The sequence below is a fragment of the Lepidochelys olivacea genome, assembly GCF_965140295.1.
Source record: "Lepidochelys olivacea isolate rLepOli2 genome assembly, chromosome: 13".
Classification (NCBI taxonomy): Eukaryota; Metazoa; Chordata; order Testudines; family Cheloniidae; genus Lepidochelys; species Lepidochelys olivacea.
Window position 1 is genome coordinate 16,206,859 of NC_140423.1, and position 21,831 is coordinate 16,228,689.

The 21,831-nt window shown below is 44.3% G+C and overlaps 1 protein-coding gene across 1 annotated transcript in view; it reads left to right on the forward strand.

Moving 5' to 3' along the window:
- The window catches only part of RIPOR3 (RIPOR family member 3), a 69,071-nt gene that overhangs the window by 20,204 nt on the left and 27,036 nt on the right, over positions 1–21,831 (forward strand). Inside the window, exons 2-11 of the mRNA XM_084646055.1 lie at positions 5,365–5,493; positions 9,871–10,017; positions 12,656–12,734; positions 13,533–13,556; positions 13,710–13,763; positions 15,521–15,670; positions 16,719–16,782; positions 17,211–17,254; positions 17,996–18,121; positions 20,860–21,005. Coding sequence (XP_084502181.1) covers positions 5,393–5,493; positions 9,871–10,017; positions 12,656–12,734; positions 13,533–13,556; positions 13,710–13,763; positions 15,521–15,670; positions 16,719–16,782; positions 17,211–17,254; positions 17,996–18,121; positions 20,860–21,005 — 935 coding nt within the window. The 5' untranslated portion in view covers positions 5,365–5,392. The remainder of the gene's footprint in view (positions 1–5,364; positions 5,494–9,870; positions 10,018–12,655; positions 12,735–13,532; positions 13,557–13,709; positions 13,764–15,520; positions 15,671–16,718; positions 16,783–17,210; positions 17,255–17,995; positions 18,122–20,859; positions 21,006–21,831) is intronic.

Genomic DNA, 21,831 nt, shown 5'->3' on the forward strand with positions numbered 1-21,831 from the left:
GGATCTGAGTTACCCAGGAAATAATTTTCTGTAGTATCTGGCTGGTGAATCTTGCCCATATGCTCAGGGTTTAGCTGATCACCATATTTGGGGTCAGGAAGGAATTTTCGTCCAGGGCATATTTCCTCCAGGCCCTGGAGGTTTTTCTCCTTCCTCTGTAGCATGGGGCATGGGTCACTTGCTGGAGGATTCTCTGCTCCTTGAAGTCTTTAAACCATGATTTGAGGACTTCAATAGCTCAGACATAGGTGAGAGGTTTTTCGCAGGAGTGGGTGGGTGAGATTCTGTGGCCTGCATTCTGCAGGAGGTCGGACTAGATTATCATAATGGTCCCTTCTGACCTTAGAATCTATGAATCTATGATGAAGCATCTGTTGGGGGAGCAAACGGACATGATGAAACATCTGTTGGAGCTGCAGGAAAGCCAACAAGAGCACAGACCCCCGCTGCATCCACTGTATAACCGCCTACCCTCCTCCGCACATTCCATAGCCTCCTCACCCAGATGCCCAAGAACGCGGAGGGGGAGGCTCCGGGCACCCAGCCACTCCACTCCAGAGGATGGCCCAAGCAACAGAAGGCTGTCATTCAAACAGTTTGATTTTTAGTGTGGCTACAATAAGCAATGTGGCCTTCTCCTTCCCTCTTCCCCCACCCCACCTGGGCTACCTTGTCTGTTATCTCATTTTTTTTTAATTAATAAAGAAAGAATGCATGATTTCAAAACAATAGCTACTTTATTTCGAAGGGGGGAGGGTGTTTGGTTTACAGGGAATTAAAATCAACAAAGGGGGTGGGTTTGCATCAAGGAGAAACACATACAACTATCACACCGAAGCCTGGCCAGTCATGAAACTGGTTTTCAAAGCCCCTTTGATGTGCAGCACGCCTTGCTGTGCTCTTCTAATTGCCCTGGGGTCTGGCTGCTCAAAATCGGATGCCAAGCGATTTTCCTCAACCTCCCACCCCACCATAAACATCTCCCCCTCACTCTCACAGATATTATGGAGCACACAGCAAGCAGCAATAACAATGGGAATGTTGGTTGCGCTGAGGTCTGACCTAGTCAGCAAACAACACCAGCGAGATTTTAAACATCCAAAAGCACGTTCTACCACCATTCTGCACTTGCTCAGCCTATAGCTGAACTGTTCCTTACTACTGTCCAGGCTTCATGAGCCATGGGAGCAAGGGGTAGGCTGGGGTAGGTGCAACCGCGTGGTGCTGCCAGCTGGGAAAGCAGCCCAAGGCAGAAGCCTCCAGCTCGCATGATATTCCAGGCAGGACTGAATCTCCATGAGATGAAACTTAAAGAAGAGAATGACCTGGAGTCTCTGGCTCCCATTTGGTGCTCTAAGAGGAGAATAGCCATGCCTGTCCAGGCACCCCGATAGACCTCACTGAGGTCTGCCAGGAGCACCCAGGAGACGTATGTTGGCTATCAGTCCGACTGCACCATCTACTGTGAAGGCAAGGAGCTGCTGCTGTGTAGCAATGCAGTACCGCATCTGCCAGCAGCACCCAGGAGACGTACGATGACAGTGAGCTGAGCGGGCTCCATGTTTGTCGTGGTATGGCGTCTGCACGGGTAACCCAGGAAAAAAGGCACGAAACAATTGTCTGCCATTGCTTTCAGGGAGGGAGGTGGGGCCTGACGACATGTACCCAAAACCACCCCTGGCAATGTTTTTGTCCCATCAGGCATTGGGAGCTTAACCCAGAATTCCAATGGGCAGCAGAGACTGCGGGAACTGTGGGATAGCTACCCACAGTGCACTGCTCTGTAAGTTGATGCTAGCCACGGTAGTGAGGACGCATTCCGCCGACTTAATGCGCTTAGTGTGGACATATGCAATCGACTGTATAAAATCGGTTTCTAAAAATGGACTTCTATAAAATTGACCTAATTTCGTAGTGCAGACATACCCTTAGACTCTCAGTCCCTGTCCTTTTTCCTCTCAGCCCAATCCTTCTAGTGGCCTTAGATGTATTCCCCTAACTATTCCATCACCCAGCAGCAGGCTCCTTACATTTGGTCTGATGTCTGGTATTTTACATGTGCTGGGCCCCAGTCAGCTGCTGTCATCACATCTTATGCTCTCTGGGACTTCTGTGATTGGAGAAGTACCTCTGAGTCTGACCCCAAGGGTTAACTCCCAAAATTTTGAGATTTGAAGACATTGATCCATCCAGCAGAGATTACCAGGTTAGTAAACTTCTGAGATTGATTTTCAGCTAAGTTTTGCTGGAAGTCCTTGTCTGAGCTACTCCTAACTTAAGGGAAGAACTGGTTTGAGATGTGGCCAGGTGCTTTTTTCCAGGAGCAGTTGTAATGCAGTTCAGCACTTTATATAGACACACTGGCTTGCAAAACTCTGTGAGCCTCTTCTAGAGAACTGTGTTTATAAATCTTCCCTGCTAAAAAAAGATGCTACCATGATATCCTACTTAAGGCCTTGTAGTCAGAAGTGTGAACTGAGCTATGAGGTCTCTGGGTCACCACCAAAAATATGTAAACATTTTTTGTACCATGAGATGATTTGACTTTATCACAGTTATTTCAAAGTAAAAAAATACCCCCCCCCCATGATGTTTTCTCTGAGGTTATTTCAGTTCCCCTTCATTCTGATGAGAAAAGCTTCTGTTTTTGCAAGTCCTGCCAGTGATTTTCTTTGAAATATAACTCTAAATGTTGTAACTAAAGGGACATACTCAATCCAGCTGAGAATTGAGCCCACGTGAGTTTAAATAAGCCTGACAGTGTTTCTTTAAGTTCAGGGCTGAGCATGACAGTCACAAGTCCTGGTTCTCCTCTCATTTATATCCACTTTGCACCAGTGTAACTCCTTGGAGTTCAATAGTGTCACCTGATTTACACCAGTATAAATGAGAAGAGAATCAGGCCCAAGGTTTTTTGAAGTATAGTTTAGTTACAGCATCAAGTGTGATTTTGTGATCTGTAAGTTTCACACTTCTTAGCCCTTCAAATTTAGGGCTCAGACCTGCAAGTCCTTTCTGCACGGGGCCTCTCACAACCTTCCAACCCCCACAAGTCTCCCTCCTTTTGTCTGTGGTTTATTACCCCCTCCCTCAAAGCCTGCGAATCTCCCTTTAAGAGCTCTTTAATGTCCATTACCAAACCGGCTTGAGAAGTAAATAAAATAAGGCAAGGTTCTCCTCCATACTTCTCCACCCCACTGTCAGACTCCCAATCCCAGGGAGTGGAAGACTGGACCCAGGACTCCAGTCCAGCTTTCATGGGGTATGCAGGCAGTAATCACAAGGCCATTCCTTTTGTTTCTTCCCTAATGACTTGTTAGGCAATGACATTTTTCAGTAAGTTGCATGTTTATTTCAGCCCGATGATCACCATAATTGTTGATTGTTCACAGAGTTATGAGCTTCTGAAAACTGTAGGCAAGAATGAAAGCTGTCATGCAACCTTAAACACAGTGATGGCCACCAGACACCCACTCACAGCCAAAAAAAACAAAACCCCCATGGTGTCTGGTTAAAATGTGAGTGGGGCACACCTAAAGTGGCCATGTGGGAGGGTTTCCATTGACTTCACTAGGAATTGAATGAGACCCTTTGAGATATTGTGGAGCTCAATGTACTAAGAGAAAAGATACTTAGCGCCCAGGCCCTTTTGCCTTGAATGACTCTTGCAAAGCAGGCTATTTGGCCCCGCTGCTTGACTGTTAGATCTTGTTCTAACACCTTTCATCTGCTTTCCATTGGCTTACTCATGAACTCCCCAAAGCCTGGACAAGCCAGTGAAACATGCAGGGACCTAGAAGTCTTAGGACTCAAGTAGTACAGGCAACAATTAGCTGAAAAGCTGCAGGTAAAATGTTCACTTCTCATGCAGGTTCAAATGATCAGATGGAAAAATATATATGGGCATGGTTATGTGAACTATTTATATAGTTACTATTGCTGCAGATAATATTTAGAGACCTAATACTAGGAAGGCCCTTAGCTTAGCCTAGAATTCAGGAGACACATTCAAAATCTCTCATCCCTCCTATGTAAAGCACTTGCGCTTTCCAGGAGGATCAGTATCCTCCTACTCATCCATTGGGAAACTGAGGTTAGGTACCATGCCTGCATTTGCACAGCAAACCACTTGGTAGAGTCAAGAATAGAACCCTGCTCTCTGGACTCCAAGACTGCTGTCCTATTAAGTGAAGCCATGCTACTAAGGTGGGAGCCACAGCAGAGGCACACTAAGCTTGCGGGATCTTGGCTCTGGAACTCATTCCACAGTGCAAGGCACATACCTCTTCCCCCATGGAGTAATTTAGTCACAAGTCCATGAGGGCATCCTTGTGGCGTTCTCCTCTTCCACGGATATTTCTGCAGAAGGGAATGCTCTGGCTCTCACATTTTACTCAAGCAAAAATTCCCCACTGACCTCAGTGGGAGTTTTGCCTGAGTAAGGAGAGAGTAAGAATGGAGGGAAGATGTCAAGGTTTGGCCCTCTGCATGGCCCCATTAAAAAAAAGAAAGCAAAGCTGCTAGCTATGGTGTTTACATTACACCAGCCTGAGGGGGGGGGCGGGAGGGGAATTCTTCTGTATATTAACTGCCTAGGATGATTTTCTACAGCTGTTTTGTGGATGTGTCTGTTACTTGTATTACAGTATGAATTCTATACATATACAGTGGAGAACATAATTCTCCAGGAAACAAAAGAGTATGACTGATGGGAAACAGAAGTGAGGGATCCCAGGGAAATTAAACTCGCCAGAAAGGGAGAACAAGCCTGAGTTTTACTGATGTAAAAAGTTCTGCCATGGGCTCAAGCACCACAAACGAGGGCTCCGATCCTGCCATTAGCTCTACGCTAGGGTGTGTACGCACACACTTCAGCCATGTGGCGCCCCATTGGCTTCCATGGGGCTCTGTATGGAAGCAGGGCTCTGTTTTCATGTCCCTGCTTGCAGGACTGGGGCCCGAGTACTGTTCTGGTATCCCAGACTGACTTGGGAGTACATGGGTTGCATCAACCTCCTTCTTCGACAGTAGGGCTGTTGCAAATTGTAGGAAGTAGTGGATGAGGTACTGGAAGCCCTCCAGCCCCACTGGCTTCTGCAGCAGTTGGCTTCTGATAGGATGAGGTCTAGAGTTTGCTACACCAATCAGCCAATACCTGAGGGTGTGTGTGTGTTTCAGATGACTCCGTTGTTTATTAATTATATTGTGTGAGAGAGAAAAATGTGTTCAGCAGACAGATCTTTTCTTCTAGCCACTCCAGTGCTTGCTGTATTGCTCAGTGGTTTCTCCTCTCTGCAGTGCAGCACTGGTTTAATCTGAACTGCCAAGCAGGTTTTGACTCATCTATTGTTCTGTTTATTTCAGGAGGGGACAGACTTCCTGAGCAGTTATCATGTCAGTGAAATTGACATTTGTCTCTCCCAGCGATGGGAGTGGAATCAGCAGGAGCTGCTCCTTTGCTGGATTCAGCACAGTGCAAAGCAGAAAACTAGCGTAAGTAGAATAAAAAGTGAAAACAAATACATGCACCCTGAGCAGTCAGATATTAGACACAGGTCAACACTTGCCAACCTAAATCCTCCCTGCATAAGGTGTGCCTTACATTTTTTGTCCTAAATGGACTTGTACTGTTGTTGTGCACTGTTAAACAGCTACTTCATCATGCTCTAGAGATGGCTGCACTTCACCGGTGGATGAAGCAACCTCTTCTTAGTTTGCATATCAATTTTAGTCTGCAAACTGCTTTGGGATGGAAGGTGCGTGTAAATTACTATTTATCGTTATCATGTCACCCAACGTTTCTGCAGAGTCAAAAGCAGATCAGACTGTATGGATCATTCTTCCACCTGGCAGGAAGAGCACAGCTGAGTTCCCCTAAAATGGGTCTGGCGTGTTAAGGGCAAAATTGTACTTACAAAGCAATACCTGCAAAATCTATTTGCAAACTTGCCACAAGATACTGATTTAAAGGACATGGGTGGGAATTCAAAGGGAGCTGCTCACATCTCACACAAAAAGCAGGGTTGTGACAGATCCATGTTTGGTTGGGATCCCAAAGAGAACACCGAGTGCTGCAAGCATTGGTGTTAGAGGGAAGAACCCCCCTACTGAAGCTCTGAGTCTGTACCGAAGCAACAATTCTCTCCCAGCAGCGTAGTAGTGACTAACATGCTTGTGCCAATGCTATCTATGAGAAGAGACGTAAAACTTCCTGACTCCTTATAGTCATTAAAAATCTCATGGCACTTTTCAGTAGAACAAGGGTGTTAGCTCTAGATCCTGGTTAAAATCTCACTGAGGTAATTACATTCATCATACCTAAATTCCTCCTGGAGTTATTTATATTAAATGGCATCTAGAGGCCCCAGATGAGATTGGGATGCCATTATAATAGGGACAGAGAAGGTCTCTTGCAGCTGAAATAGACAAGACAGACAAAGGGTGTGTAGAGGCACAGAAAAGATTAAAGAAAAGGAGTACTTGTGGCACCTTAGAACTAACAAATGTATCTGAGCATAAGCTTTCGTGAGCTACAGCTCACTTCATCCATCCAATGAAGTGAGCTGTAGCTCACGAAAGCTTATGCTCAAATAAATTTGTTAGTCTCTAAGGTGCCACAAGTACTCCTTTTCTTTTTGCGAATACAGACTAACATGGCTGCTACTCAGAAAAGCTTACGGGAACTGCCCAATGTCACACAGCAATTCAGTGGCACAACTGGGACTAGAACCCAGTTCTCTCAGTCTCAGGACCGTATCATCAGTGTGGTCCAGTAATCTTACTGATTGTTCTAAATTATTGTGTAACATTGCTAGGTAGTGTTAAATAGCTGCCACTTCCACCCAAGAGTGGCTCATGTTCCCGTGCTGAATTAAGTGATTCCTATATAATCTGTGAAATGTTTTTAGGATAATAATGCTATATAAATGGAAGATTGTCATCAGCTCTGGCTGTCAACATATCCCAGAAAAATACCAAAAGGGAACTGATTTGAATCATATAGAAGGGCTGAAAAATATGTCACTAAAAGTATTCCATTTCTTAAAGCAATCCTTGAGAGTAATCGCTTGTATCTCAGTAAAGCACCTGGCACTTCTTATACAATACTTTGTATTTTCAAAGCACTGAACAAACTAATTAACCTTGTCACCAAACACAGCATTTATAAAATTAGGAGTTGAAATGAGAACCTGACACAGGTTGGTAATCTAATCTGGAAGTCTTTGCACATGACTTCATAAAATTTATTATGGAACATGCATAATAACAGTCCTAGCACAAGTCAGATGTCTAAAGTCACACTGATAACTAAACTGTCGAGAAAAACACAGACAGTAAATTACATAAACGGATTTGAGCTTGACATACATAGTGGGAGTTCTTACAAGGAAGGAGTCTAGCAGGAAAAGAGTTGAACAGCTGTTTCTATAACCAAATCACCTCCAGCAGGCTAAGAAAGCTCCAAATAAGCAAGTTTAGATTTCCCCTAAGATTACTCTGTTACTTTCGGCTATAAAGCATTTCTAAACAATCAGCCTTTATGCATTTTTTTCCTATTTGCAAAATCCCATTGCCTCTTAACTCTTTCAATAGAGGAAAGTTTTGCTCAGGAATGAGGATTCAGACATTTAAGAAAGTATTTTGAGATGATGCTAAGTGTTAAGAGCAAGACATTGTGAAACACCAGAGGACTTTCCCCAGCAAAGTGAACATATTTGCTCATTGCCTTTCCCTTCATAATCTCTCACTAGCACTTTAGAATGACACAGTAGGAGATCACAGGGAGACTCCCTTCTGAGCACACACTGACCATACATTGCATTTCTATACCAGCTTCCATCTAAAGCTCTCAAAATGCTTTAGGCACGTTAATTAACTTAGCTTCCCAACACTCTGTAAGGGAGATAAATATTGTTATTCCCATTTGTAAAATGGGGAAAATTAAGACACAGAAAGCCCAGCTCCTTGAAAATATTTAGGCACCTAACTGAAGGACCTACCCAAGGATCATAGAGCAAGCCTGTGATACAGATAGAGCCAATCCCCAGGCCATCCTTCCTCACACCTTGAGTTTCATGCACATTCTTTATGGTAGCCCATGAATTATACAATGGGCCGCCTCTAGAATCCAGATTTTTGTCATTTCCCCAGGTGCGTCCAATCCAGGATTTACTCAGCACTCTAAAGCTGAGGGAGCCTCAACTCAACCCAATGACACAATATGAATAAATGTCAGGAGTGGGGAATTTCCCTAGAGTAACTTTCTCAAATAAAGGCTTGGTTTAAAGGAGGAAGTTAAAGCAAATAGAAGGGGGAATTAATTAAACCAGCTACAAATAATCAGGGTTTATGAGCCTATAAAGAGAGAGGTAAACCAGCCAGGAATCTATCAACAGGAGATAAGTGTTAGCAGTGGTTTCAAAGCCTATCCTGGGCTTTGCTTACCCATCACAGGTATATGACTAAAGACTACAGATGCTATTGTTCTTCATATTTGCACAGCAGGCCTATTATGTAATGACTTTTTACAGAATTTCTGAGCTAAGTGGGATTTGATTTTGATTTGCTTTAAAAAGATAGCCAGTTTGGGTTAGGAACCCCTTCCCTCCTCTCCCCCCCTCCCCCCCCCCCTTTTTTTAAATCGTTTTATAATCTGGGCCTGGTAGACTGCTGGCATGTTTCAGATTCAAAATATAAATGAGTGACTATTTAAACAGATGTTGAGAGCAGCCAAGCAGCAGCTATTTCTGAAGTCCTTTTATAACATATCTTTGCTAGACTGCCTAATAGCCCAGAACTGATCTGGTCTGTTAACATACTTTTAATCATGTATATGATCCCTAAGTGTTTAATCCAGGGGTTCTCAAACAGGGGGTTGGGACCCCTCAGGGGGCCACTATGTTATTACATGGGGGGGGGGTCATAAGCTGTCAGCCTCCACCCTAAACCCTGCTTTGCATCCAGCATTTATAATGGTGTTAAATATATAAAAAGGTGTTTTTAATTTATAAGGGGGGGGGTCGCACCTAGAGGCTTGCTATGTGAAAGGGGTCACCAGTACAAAAGTTTGAGAACCACTGAATCAGTGGTTTAGTGGATACCTTTTAGTGGCTGAGAGTGGACCATTTGTCAGGGGATTAGTGAAATTTGGAGAACAGCAGTGCCTGAGATCTAATCCTGACTGTGATCCTACTTCTTTACTGACCTTGAGTAATCCACAAACACCCTGCCTTAGTTTCTCTGGATAATAACAATTGGGTCCCAGTTCTACAAACCTACCTTGTTTGAGTAAAACATTGTTAAATGTTAAATGTTAATTGTTAAATGTTAAACATAACAGGGCTACTTGTATGAATGTGTTTACAGGATCAGGGCATAAGCTATTTTGTGAGCAGACCACAAGGATTAATTACTCAGTGTTTGAATGGCAGTCTGTGAATCAGTAGTATATAATAATGATCCCTTTCTGGTTCCCCAAAATAATGGGACATTGTGTGTTTAATATAAATTAACAACAGAAGAGACACACTTGACTCCTAGTGGTCTCCCTTGAAGCCAGGAAATTCAAAGTTAACACTCATAACCTAATCTTCTCTATCTTCCTTTGGCCTCTCATCCCAGTGAGCTGTAGCCATTTCTTGGCTTTGATGTGTTAAAGACAAACACTGAATGGCTCTCTATTATGGCTCTAATACAGGTCCTGATCCTGCTTTCCCTTACTCACTTAAGTAGTCCCACTGTTTTCAGTGAGACTGCTCCTTTGAGTAAAAGCTTGCAGGAACAGCTCTGTAACTAGCATTGTAGTAGCTATATGTGTGAGACTTTCTTTCAGCTCTGAGGTGCTGATTTTTTTTTTCCCCTTCCCTACAGAAAGTCTCTCAGCAGGAATTCAGTGAGGTCTAAAATGTCTGTGAAATCCTCCAAAATGTATCCGTCCCTGCAGAGAGGGGCTGTTATCTGGGATCCAAAACCACAGCAGGTGAAGAAAATTTTTGAAGCTTTGAAGAAAGGACTTAAGTAAGGACTTTTCAAGTATTAATTTGTTGGAATTTGCTTTCTTTAGTGTCTCTGTTACTGCAAAAACTTTGTTCCTTATACTCTAGCTTAATGGCCCAACAGTAACCTTTCTAATCAATGGCAAAGCTCCTATTGTCTTAATTAGATACAGAACTGGGCCCTTAGTAAATACACTACCTAGTGGCAAACAAATTTATTTGGGACCAAATCCTCCCTCAGGCCAAGGATTTTATCCTGCTTCTATTAATGGTAATAGTTAAACTCCATGATATCCATAGGTCTAGCATGGAGCTCTAGGAACTTCATTAGGTACCTGGCCATTGCTGAATAGACAAAGAGTAAATGAAATCATCATAACCTTCGTGTGGCTTTATAATTCCTCTCAGTGCTTCTAATCTGTGGGAACCATGCTGGCACGCAGCTCCTTCAAATATAACATTGACATCTCCAGGATTTTATTACCATGGGATTTTAAGCTAAGAACATCATGAGAAAAAGTACTGAAATTATTTGTCCTAAACGTAAACACCTCAACTTCTTAATTATGTCTCACATAGTTAAAACACACTTGGTTTCCCTCGAGGACTGCAATGTCTTAGTCTTTAAAAGTTTACGCCAGTGACTAGTTAATGGAATTAAATTAACAATAAAAATTCTAAACCTAGAAAAAAGAATAGATTTGACTCTGATATTTTATTAGGGCTTGGGGAGACTAAACTGTCAGATGGATTAGAGTTATTGTCCCAATTCTGTGAGGAACATCGCACAGTCAGACTCCTGCAACCTCCTTGCAGAACTGAGTAACTAATTAAAGCTGCCTGCAGAAAACAGCTGCATCCAATAATTTAAAGGCCAAATTTTAAGCAGATTCAAACTAAATCCATTTGTTCTTGCTGGAATGTTTTTTGTTTTAAGGTAGTAACAGCAACTAGCTCTTAAGTCTAATGACCCTTCTGGGTGCCTTCCCACCAACTGAGCATCTTAAAATGCTGCTAAAACCTAAAATGACTTTACAAAACAAAAACCCAACTCTGACTACCACTGCATTGAGCTGTTATCAGCAAGTGTGGAGAGAAGAAAATTGAATGTTGGAGTCACTTTTTGTGTATTAACAGGAATGTGTTCATAATAGTTAGAAAATAAATGACTCTTTTGGTGTATTTTTGGAAAAGTGCAGGCTGCTTAACATAAACACATCAAGCTGCTCAGGTTCTGTGTCTTGTAAAGCAGCATTTTTCAGAAGGTGATTGTCTACAGCTCTTTAAATACAAAAGAGGAAAATAGACTTACTCAGGTCTGTTCTGAATTAAAACAAAGTTGGAAGAGGTTCAGCTCAGGAGGAGTTTTGTCTTCTGGGAGCTGCCATGGGGCTCACTGAAGCCGATAACTGCTGAGTTCTCAACACTTTACAGGGTAAGGCCCCTGCTTTTTAATGGGGAAGGGGAAAGCAACGGTAGTATCAGGAAGGAGCCGATGGCTGCTCTAGGGGACAGCAAAGGTGGCATTCAGTCCCCAGCTGCTCAGATAAACAAAGGGCATGTTTAAGAGGTGCTGACTGAGTACTGATTGCTCCCATTGACTTTGGCTGGAGCTGAGGATGCTCAGCACCTCTGAAAATCGGGCCCAGAGGGCTGAAGTGTTCAGTGTCACGACCCTTTGGCCTTGTGAGCTACAGCTGGCTAATGAGCTGCTCAGTTCTCAGTCAGCTCTGCAGCTCCTCCCTCCTCAAATGGCAGCTACTGCTCCAGCCACAAGGGTACAAAGAGCACAGAGCTGCAGAACACCATCTTCCCTACCCCAGTGCTTCTCTGGGAAGCTGAGCAGGAGGCCAGCAGCATGGCCCAAAGCCACCTTCCCCCTCTAAGGGGAGACAGAGGCTGGGAGACGTCTCCCTCTCCCACTTCTTGCTTCCCCACTGTGGGTGGCCAAGCAAAGGGGAGGTAGTGAGACATGGGAGCAGGCCCAGACATGAGGGCTCCTCTGAAGGGATTGTGGCTTGTGCAGGTAAAGGGTTGTCCTGAGGGGAAGAAAGTTGATGCAGGGAGGGTCCTGCTGGGAGAGCAGGGGCACACAGACATACAGTGTGGGCATAAGGAGACGTACTATTTTGTTTCCTACGTACAGCACTTTTCAGCATTAGGAGTCTCCTGGGTCCCGTTCCTCCTTTAAATGCCTCAGAGCAGCCTGTCCCAAGATGGCGGCTGTTGCAGTGAGCTGCATGCTGTGCCTGCTCACTTGCACTTTTGGTGTTTCTCGTTTTACTTAATCTAAAACAGGTCTCTCGGAACGAGGCTCTGGCTGTGTTCTCGGTGTGAGGGAAACAGAACAGGAAGTTCTTGCAGCTTGGAGGGCACGTGAGGAAATACCTGGGGATGAGAGGTAGCAAGGAAGAGGGCAACAGCTCCTAACCCACGTGAAGCCCATCTTGTTTTCCAGCTGCCATGGCTCCCCTTCCCATTTCCAATTGTTCCTTCAGCTGCACAAGCTCAGCCCTTCCCAACCTCTGGCTACTTTTGACGTGGGGGCTCAGAGAATCTCTCTCTTCCCTCCCTCCTCCTGGCCCTCTTAAACTTCTCCCAGGGAGTATCCTACTGCAGATGCTAGAAGAAAATATCACTTTTGGGTTTTTCCTCTCCAGTGAATACCTGCAAGTGCATCAGGCTGAGTTGGATTATCTGTCTGCTCGACACAAAGATACAAAAAGGAACTCCAGACTGGTAAGATGCTTCTCTGTTTTAATCGCTTAGATGGTTTAAAGAGAGCAGAGTTTTAAAAACAACCACTGTCTCTTGCCTTTGGGACTCAAAGGGGTTTCCATTTGTTAATGCTGAAAGTGAGAGGCTAGTATTATACCTATTTGCTAAATTCACCAAGTAAGTCAAGGCTAGATGTGGGGAAAGAATACAGGAGTCTTAATTCTCAGTATCCTGCTGTGTTCCCAGCTTGCACTCCTTCCCTTTTGGGATGGTAGCTGCCTGCTGATTATTATCTGGGAAGTAATATACATGCCTGGCTGTGTCTAGAAACTGAGGAGAAATAAAGATTAGGCAAAACTGGTGAAACATTGATAAGTGGGTCCATGCAACTCTGATTCTGCCACATACAAAAATCCCAACAAAATCTTTGCTATTAGTAGTGCTAAGGTGTATAAAGCACTTCAGACTCAGATTTGGGACTGTCCTTGGGAACACAAAGTAACCTTCCAAGGCTGGATAAAGGATTCAAAAACCTCCCACCTACCTCAACCAATTTTCAAATCCTTACTATTTCTGAAAAATCGTACTTGAGGTGCCTCAGTTTGGGCACCCAAAAGTCAAGACACTGAAACGCAGAGGGTACTTTTGAAAATGTTGACCTTGCTATCTGCCCACTGTATTGTACAATGCTGCTTACAACGTTGTAACTCTCCAAACAAGGACTTGGTGCAGCATGGGCAGTTGTTCTGCAGCAGATTTGGAAATGTCTTCAATATGTGCAAATGAATTCACAGGCAACTTGTCATATTTGTCTTTCAGGCTTTCTATTATGATCTGGATAAGGTAAGTACTCATTCTTTTGGAGGGGTAGGGATGGACATGTCACAGAAAGCAATGAACAGTGAAGTGCAAGCACTGATACTATATGATCACTGAATAATTTAATGCCATATAATGTGAATGTTTAAATAGCTTTTAATCTTTCCCTTTCTAAAGCAAATTCGCTCTGTTGAAAGGTACATCAGAAAACTGGAATTTCATATAAGCAAGGTAAGGGGTGCTCTATTTATATTCTGTGTATAGGAGACTTACACTGCTATATAAAAATTATGATTTAGAAAATACTTTTATGATATCTTGTTTGAGGGGAACTAGCTTTCATAAGAGAAGAGGAGGAGTGGGGTTTTTTTTTTTGTTTGGCTCTATTCAGACTGAATCCTGGGCACAGCCCAGCCTCAGCCTGCAGAACCAGTTTCTATATCCTACCAGCTTATTCAGAAGAAAGGTGTTGTTGGGAGGAGTTGTAGAGGGTGATTCTTTTCGTTTTGTGTTTTTGTTTGTTTGTTTTTTTGCTTCCTGGAAGCCTAGGTGGTGGCACTTAATGGATTCTGCCAATCTCCTGTCTGATTTGAAGGGCTCAAAAATCTCTCTTACATACTTGGAGCTCTCTCTCTCTCTCTCTGTGTGTGTGTGTTTTCCAACCCAGAATTCAGTGGCTGCCCCCTACACCCTTAGTCCGTCCCTGGATTAAACCACGTCTCCTTTCACCCTCCATACCTCGTAGCTTAGTTAACAGTAGAATGAACCTGCTTTCTGGATATCCCTGGTTTGAGTCATGCCCTCACTAAACACACACTTGAGAGTCTGATGTATCCTACACACCCATTTAAGGCCATTCTAACATGACTTGGATGTAGGTAAGGGATTGGTTAGCTTGAGTAAGCAGAGCCTTTCTCTGGGCTAGCACTGAAGCATCAGTGCCATAGGTCTCCCTATATAGTCACTTTATGAGATTAAACAAATAGCGCAGCCCCATCTTTAGCCACCTCAACATGCTCCCATTGACTCTGTGGATTGCCTCCTCTGTGTAGACTTGGAGATGGGAAGGATGGCCCAGTGGTCATGGTACTAGTCTAGGACCTGGGAGACTGAGGTTTAATTCCCTGTTCTGCCATTAACTTCTTGTGTGACCTTAAGCAAGTTACTTAGCCTTGCTGTACCTCAGTTCACCGTTGGTAAAATGGAGATAATAGCATTGCCCTGCCTCATGGGTATGTTGTGAGGAGAAGTGCATTAAAGATTGCAGGGCCCTCAGATACAAGGCTCACATTACCACACTGAGTACCTTGGATAGAATTCTAGGTCTACATGTTCTGTGTCTTGTATCTGGTGATGGTGGTTTCCAAAGCCTGGTGCCCTAGCTCTTTAGAAGTAGTGCTGGAAGAAACTTGGCTCTCTGCTCAGATTTTTGGAGTCAGTGGTAGACAAAACAAAGTGAGGTAGGGAAGCCTGTGTAGCTAAAACAGCAGAAAAACAATACCCCCAAGAAACTATTTACCCATAACTTATAAATGATCAACTGAAGGTTATCTGCAGAACAACTAATTAGAGACTTTCAGGCTCTGTGGTGGATTAGTAGTTTTTGTTGCTGCTGGCTGGAAATGAACTTTTATTTAAGTGTTTGGCCTTAAACCTGGGACAGACTGTTAACAGTGACATGTTTCAAGGTTATGTAGGACCCTCTCATTAGCATGCTTTTCTTGTACTGTATGAAACATCAAAAAATCTTTAGCTGGTGGGATTAATCCTTCACTCACTCTTCCCTCCGTCTGAAATCTTGGATCCACTTGGTTAAAAAGGCTTCTTATAAGAGTAGGGGGTACGAGTCGGTGCTAGAACGATGGGATTTGCTCTCTTACAAGGGGAAACGTCAAACTAAAATTCCTGATGTTACTTCCCTCAACTCACTAAAATTGGAAACCGACACCAGAGTGGTGTAAAACATGGAGTCCTTTTTTCTATTAAAGGTAGAAGAACTATATGAAACTTACTGCATCCAGTGCAGGCTGCGAGATGGGGCCTCTAATATGAAACATGCCTTCTCCTTGACTCCCTCCACTAAAGCCTCCAGAGAGAGCCTGGTAGAACTTTATAAGAACCTCCAAGAATGCACAGAGGTAGGAGAACTCCTCAAGCATGTGACAAAGAACTGACTCTTCTGTCTAAACTCAAAGCAGTGGATACTGTACCAAGACATACTGTTCTGAACTGTTGGCTCTCCTGTGGCCTGGGCTTCGAATGTAACATAAAATTAGATGAAGATGCATAACATCAGCTACAACTCACAGCTTCCTCTATAAAAGTATTTTGCTGTCTAACTTCCCCCTTAATATGCAGTGAAATTCACAGGGTAATGCAGGTTGTTTGCTTACAACCAAATGTGTTAATGAAGGGTGCATATAAAGTCTCTTGAATTTGATCTGTTAACATTAGGGCCTAATCTAGCTTTCATAGGAAGTTACTGGGGGTGTGTGTTTGGGGTGTCTTCCCATTGACTTCTAATGGGAGTCATAGTTAGTAACCTACTGTGTGAGTAAGTCTGGGTAGGTCTAGACTTCAAGCTGGAGGTGTAAATGTCGGCTTGAGGAGACATACCCACACTAGGTCTGATGGCGCTAGCATGCTCAAAATAGCATAGCTGTAACAGCGGAAGCAGTGGGAGGGACTACCTGTCTGAGTATGTGCGTAGGGTCTTGGACAAGATTGTTCTTCGGCTGGTTAGCCCACCTTTCTACTTAGACCCTAGCCACAGCAGCAGTACATCCCTTTCCCTCCTCCCCGCCCCCTCCCCGGGTGCACTAGCTCCATCAGAACTAGCGCGAATATGTCTCGTCAATCTGGAATTTACACCTCCAGCTCCATGTCGCTGTACCCTAAATGGGGAAGACTGTGGGAAGCCTATTACTTAAACCACCTTGCTCCTTTGCAGAGCTAGGATATAACTTCCCATCCTGAAAGTGGCATTTAAAAAAAAATCTGCCTCAGTTTGCAGAAGTGAAAAGTGTTAATGGCATGTAAAATGTATGTTCTTTTGCAAACCACCCTAAACTGGTCTGTGATGTGTTTTGTCTTCACGAATGGAGACAACTGGCCGCCACTTTCTCATGGTACCATTTTATTCCGCTCTTCAGTCAATGTCGTCGTTGCTCTGTCTTTGTCTTCCAGGATATGTGTCTGATTGAAGGGGCACTGGAGGTGCACTTGGGAGAATTTCACTTGAAAATGAAAGGTAGCCCTTGTTCTATTCTACAGCATTCATCACTTGAGCCAAAAGCTTTTCAGCTTTGCTGTATAAAGGCCTGATTCAAAGCTCATGGAAGTCTGGGAGCTGGGCTTTGGATCGGGACCTAAACTGACTCTTAATAAAACTTAGTTTTTTCCCATTGATGTGAAACGAACTTGTCCCTGCTCTGCAGCATTCTTTTATATGTGAGTGTTGAAGCAGGACTTTCCTCTTCCCCGCCCTTATGCAAAGCTTGCAATGTTAAGTAAGACAAATGGCTTGACTTGCTAACAACTCCTCCATAGATTTCGCTGTAAGGGGAAGTTAATCAGAGTGTCACTTGGGTGTTTAATGCAAGCTGAGGTTTGTTAGTAGATATTTTTGAAACTCTCTCAAGCTACAAACATTGGAAGGGGTTTTCCTTCTCTTTTCAGGGTTGGTGGGCTACGCACGTCTCTGCCCAGGGGACCAGTATGAGGTGCAGTACACAGCAATCCATTTTCTCTTACAACTTGCAATTATGGGCTTGCACCTGTAACATGCAGGTGGGGAGTGTGGGGATGTGTAGGCTGAGCAGGAGAGAGTGCAGGGAAACCAGAAGCTTTTATGGGTGCTGCACAGCCACTGAGTTATTCCTGCCTCAGTGTGAAGCTGAAGGACTTGGCTAAGTGCCTTGATAGAGGACAGGGCCCAGGTACCTGGGAGACGGGAGTCTTCCAGAATTGCTCCTTGAGGGACCTGGCTGGAGTCTAAAACCACCCTGAAAGAGGGTAGCAGCAATACTGTTGCCTGTTCATAGGGTAGATCCCAATTGGCACAACTGCCCTGAAGGGCACAGGACGGCATAACTGTGTATAAAGCCTATGGCTTTCATCCCAGTAGTTTCAGTTCTAACACACTTTTTTTTTCTTCCTGCTGACAACAAAACTCCAAATCACTTTCAAACATGTCCTGCATCAGAGCAGGACATTACACATCAGTAACTCACTCTCTGCATTACAACAACATGTACGCTTTGGTATCTGACTTAGCCACCCAAGTTCTTCCAGGACAGATGGGGCACAGAACTACTTGGCACCTCCACCCCTGCTTCTTAACAAGCATAGCAATCAAAGGAACAGGCCCCAGCTCTGCAGTATGGGGAGGGAGGGATGGTGCAGTCCCATATGAATCTTGGGATTTGCTGATTCTAGCCTCCTCTTCCCTGTGTGGCTTCTAGGTGTTTGTGCGACTGGGACGCCAGAAGTGGAAGCTGAAGGGCAAGATTGAGACAGATGACAGCCAAACATGGGATGAGGAAGAGAAGGTTTTTATACCCAACCTTCATGAGCAGTTTGAAATAAAGGTAGTTGGCTCCAATCCAGCCACTCAGACATTGGTTAGCAAGTAGCTTGCCTTCCCACTCTGCTCTCTGCCGAGCACACTTTTAAAAAACAACATGAATTTTCACAGCTCCATAGAAACAGCAATTAATCAATGTTCTGCTCGCTGAGCTGGTCTCTGATCTTTGCTTCTGCTTTCTTTCCCAGGACTCTGGGTTAGATGGCAACTGGGTTAATGCTTCTGATTTTCCATATATTAGAATGACCCCTTTTTAAGATCTGCATCCAAGATTTGGTGGTTAGGGGTCCACAGCTTGGATAGAGTAATTATATTGCATGCAAGATTTTTGGGATTTTCTTACCCTGCTCCAAAAAGTGTGTGTGTATATGTATAATATATTTATATAAGCCAAACTTGCCCGTTCTTGGGGTTTCCCTACATGACCTCTTCTGTCTCAAGCCCTAATTACCTCTGCCCCAGAGATACTCAAACCCATGTATATCCTATTGGAGCTAATGAGATCCACCTGCCAGTGTGAGTTGGCCATAATTATTCAGTATCTTTGGGCAGGATTCTGCCACTCGGCATTAGAGTGACTCATTGGAGGACCCCTATATTCTTTGTAACAGAGTCCTAGACTCTGTTTCCCTGCTATACCGATGCATCCTGTTGGGATCCAGGAAGTGGGCAGGCCCCCACTGCTAAAGGACCTCCCCACAGCCTCCGGGGATGATCCACAGGTCTGGGATTCCAAATGATTGCGGGGGACAACTAAAAGTATAACAGGAATGGGAGTGAGGTCACAGGGCTAAACAAATAAACCTAGTAGGTACACCAAGCAGAGAACCCCTGACAGCGCCTACTGCTCCTCGAAGGCATCGATGGAGCCAGCGGATTCCGCCCAGGTGCGTGAACAGATTGAGGAGCGGAAATAGGCCCCACAGTCACAGGAAACCTTGTCGGCCAACCGCCTCTCCCTGGTTTTGTAGATGGCCATTTTGGCCAGGGCTAGGAGGAGGTTGACGAGGAGGTCCTGCGACTTTGTGGGGCCACGGATATACAGATGCATTATAGGCACTTTTTTCTTTCACTGAGGTAAAAGTTGGATCCTCCTGTTACTATTACTACTGTGGCTTCCACCTGTTTTACATTCCATCCTGACCTGGCTGCTGCTGCTTAGGAGCAAACTCCTGTTGTGATCTGGAATCCTCTGAAGGACAGATCCTGCAGTCATGACTCCCATCAACTTCAATGGGAGTTGGGACTAAATAGACTGCAGGGTTGGGCTGGACCCTTCACTACACGAGTTAAACACATTATTTTGTAGTGCCAACATAGGGCTTTCAATGCCTGGAAAACATGTAAAGTAGCTATTGCAACACCCCATCCATTCTGGCAGCATGTGAGTTAAATAGGAAAGAATTCCTGACTTCTAGCCAGTAGAGCTTTTAAAAATGTTCTTAATGTTTTTCCCTACTGCACAATGAGAATCAGGAAAGAAGCTAATTCAGATGCATGTTTTCTCTTAATATTTGCAAAAACATTAATTGCTCTGTATACCAGTGAAGATGACTTGCCTCAAAGCTCAAGAAAGAGGTTATTTGATTTGGGTTTCATGCCAGTTCATTAAACCTAACTGACTCTCTAGTTTCTTTGCTTTCCCTCTCCAAGTGTGTATTGGGTGAAATTTTCAAAAGTGCCAGAGTCCCACTTCCAAAAGTGACTTAGGCTCCTAATTACCATTAATTCTCAAATGAGACGTACATGCTTCTTAAAACTTTACCTGCTAAATCTTTCCCCTGATCCTAAAGTATGACAGACACCTTGATGCACAAAAGTAGTAATATGCCTTTGTCCAGCAGCATCTTGGTTGGGAGTTTTCCAGCCCCACTTGTCTGGGCTGCAGACAGATTTGAGAACTGGGAAGCTGTCTCTCTGGCATTGATGATCTCAGCTGTGGCTAAAGAAGCTGTGGGTCAGGCTGCAAAGCATGTGTAATGGGCTAGAACTGGGATGAGCGACTGACAAATTAAGGGGGTGCTGCTTGTGAACCAAGAGAGGAGGGACACTGAAGACCTGTAGGCTTTGATTCTGAGCTGCAGCTGAGATCAGCTCGGCCCAGGAGGGAGTGGTAGACAAGGGCTGTGTCCACATTCTGGAGGTAGTTGGGGACTGGAACAGCCTTACATTACTAGGGAGATGGACTAGATAATCTAATGGGTCTCTACCCTAGATGATTTTTGGGAAATCCAGGGATGGGGGAGGCTTGCTGTAAAACATATATCTTACAGCAAAATGGGCTCCAGGATTCCAGGTTGTTTGTCTGATACAATTACTTGAATATACACTAAAACTAGAATGTTCAGGGTGCCAAAGTTTAGGCTCCTAAATAAATGGAATGACTTTCACTTTCAGAAGAGCTGAACACTCCTAGCCCCCACTGGTGTGAATGGGAGCTGCATATGGCTCAGCATGTGTGGAAAATCAGCCTATTACTATTTAGGGGCCTAAACGTAGGCACCCAGGCTTGAAAAACTTGGCCTATGACCTCAAAGAGCTGATTCTAGGCTGCTATGTTCAGTGCACACACAAAGTGACATACTGGCCAGTTCCTCATATGGGTGGTAGAGAATCTGTGTGTCACATGGGCATGAACTGATCTCAGCCAAATCCCATGTGTCCAGCCTCCCTAAACTCCTCAACTATCCTTCATGTGTGTCAGGTATCTGGTAAAATGAAAATGGGTTTGTCCCTCTGTAGGTCACAGAGCTGCGGGGACTGACCACGATTCTAGTTGGCGTGGTAACGTGTGACAGCATCGACTTCTTTACAACCAGGCCTCAGGCGATCATTGTGGATATAACTGAGCTAGGCACCATCAAGTTACAGTTGGAGGTCGTCTGGAAGTGAGTATAACTTCAAATGCTAAACATGGGGGAGAGGACTGTTAACATGGCCTTAGTGCTTGTGATGGGTGCCACTTTAACAGCACTCAACACTACAGTCCTCTTTCTGTTCACATAACAGGTGCAGCCTAGGTAGCAGCAGCGCAAGCCTCCTCACAGCACCCCCAGCCAATGTGCCTGAACCCTGATCTGGAGGGACCAATCCCAGGGAGGAGAGGATAGCCCCTATCTCCATAGCCCTTCAGTTCTTTGCTCTGTGTTGAGGCTGCCAACTATGGAGCCAGCTGCATCTGGCTTTTATTTAGGGCTCTGCTTTGTCCAGAGTCAGTGTTCAGTTTGTGGTGTAGGCACATCTCTGAAATGCAAAGAATGGACTTAAAGAGGATGAAATGAAGCTGAAAACAGCAGTTAGACACCACCATACAAATATGGTTGAGGTTTAGAGAAATCACTACAGTTAGAGGGGCCAACCCCTCCTTTAAAAATGAGGTTTCCTCAAAGGTTTGACTGCTGTCACACTTGACTTTTTGACATGGTGATCACAGTTGCACGTTCTAGTTTTGCTTGTGCCCGGTTGTGAAACACTATTGTGATCCTAGTGTGACTGCTTCTATGGTGCATCGCACACACCCCGCCCCCGAAGAGTTAGGTGGTACCTGTGATTTGATGCATTGTTTTACATTTTAAATTTGTAAAGTTTTATAGTAAATTACCACTACTATTAAAGGAAAAATTTCATTTTATGGGTGCTGCATTGAGAGAGTTCCTGAATTCTTTTCTGCAAGGTGCGCATCAAAATCCTCACTCCAGAAATCTTTTGCATCTT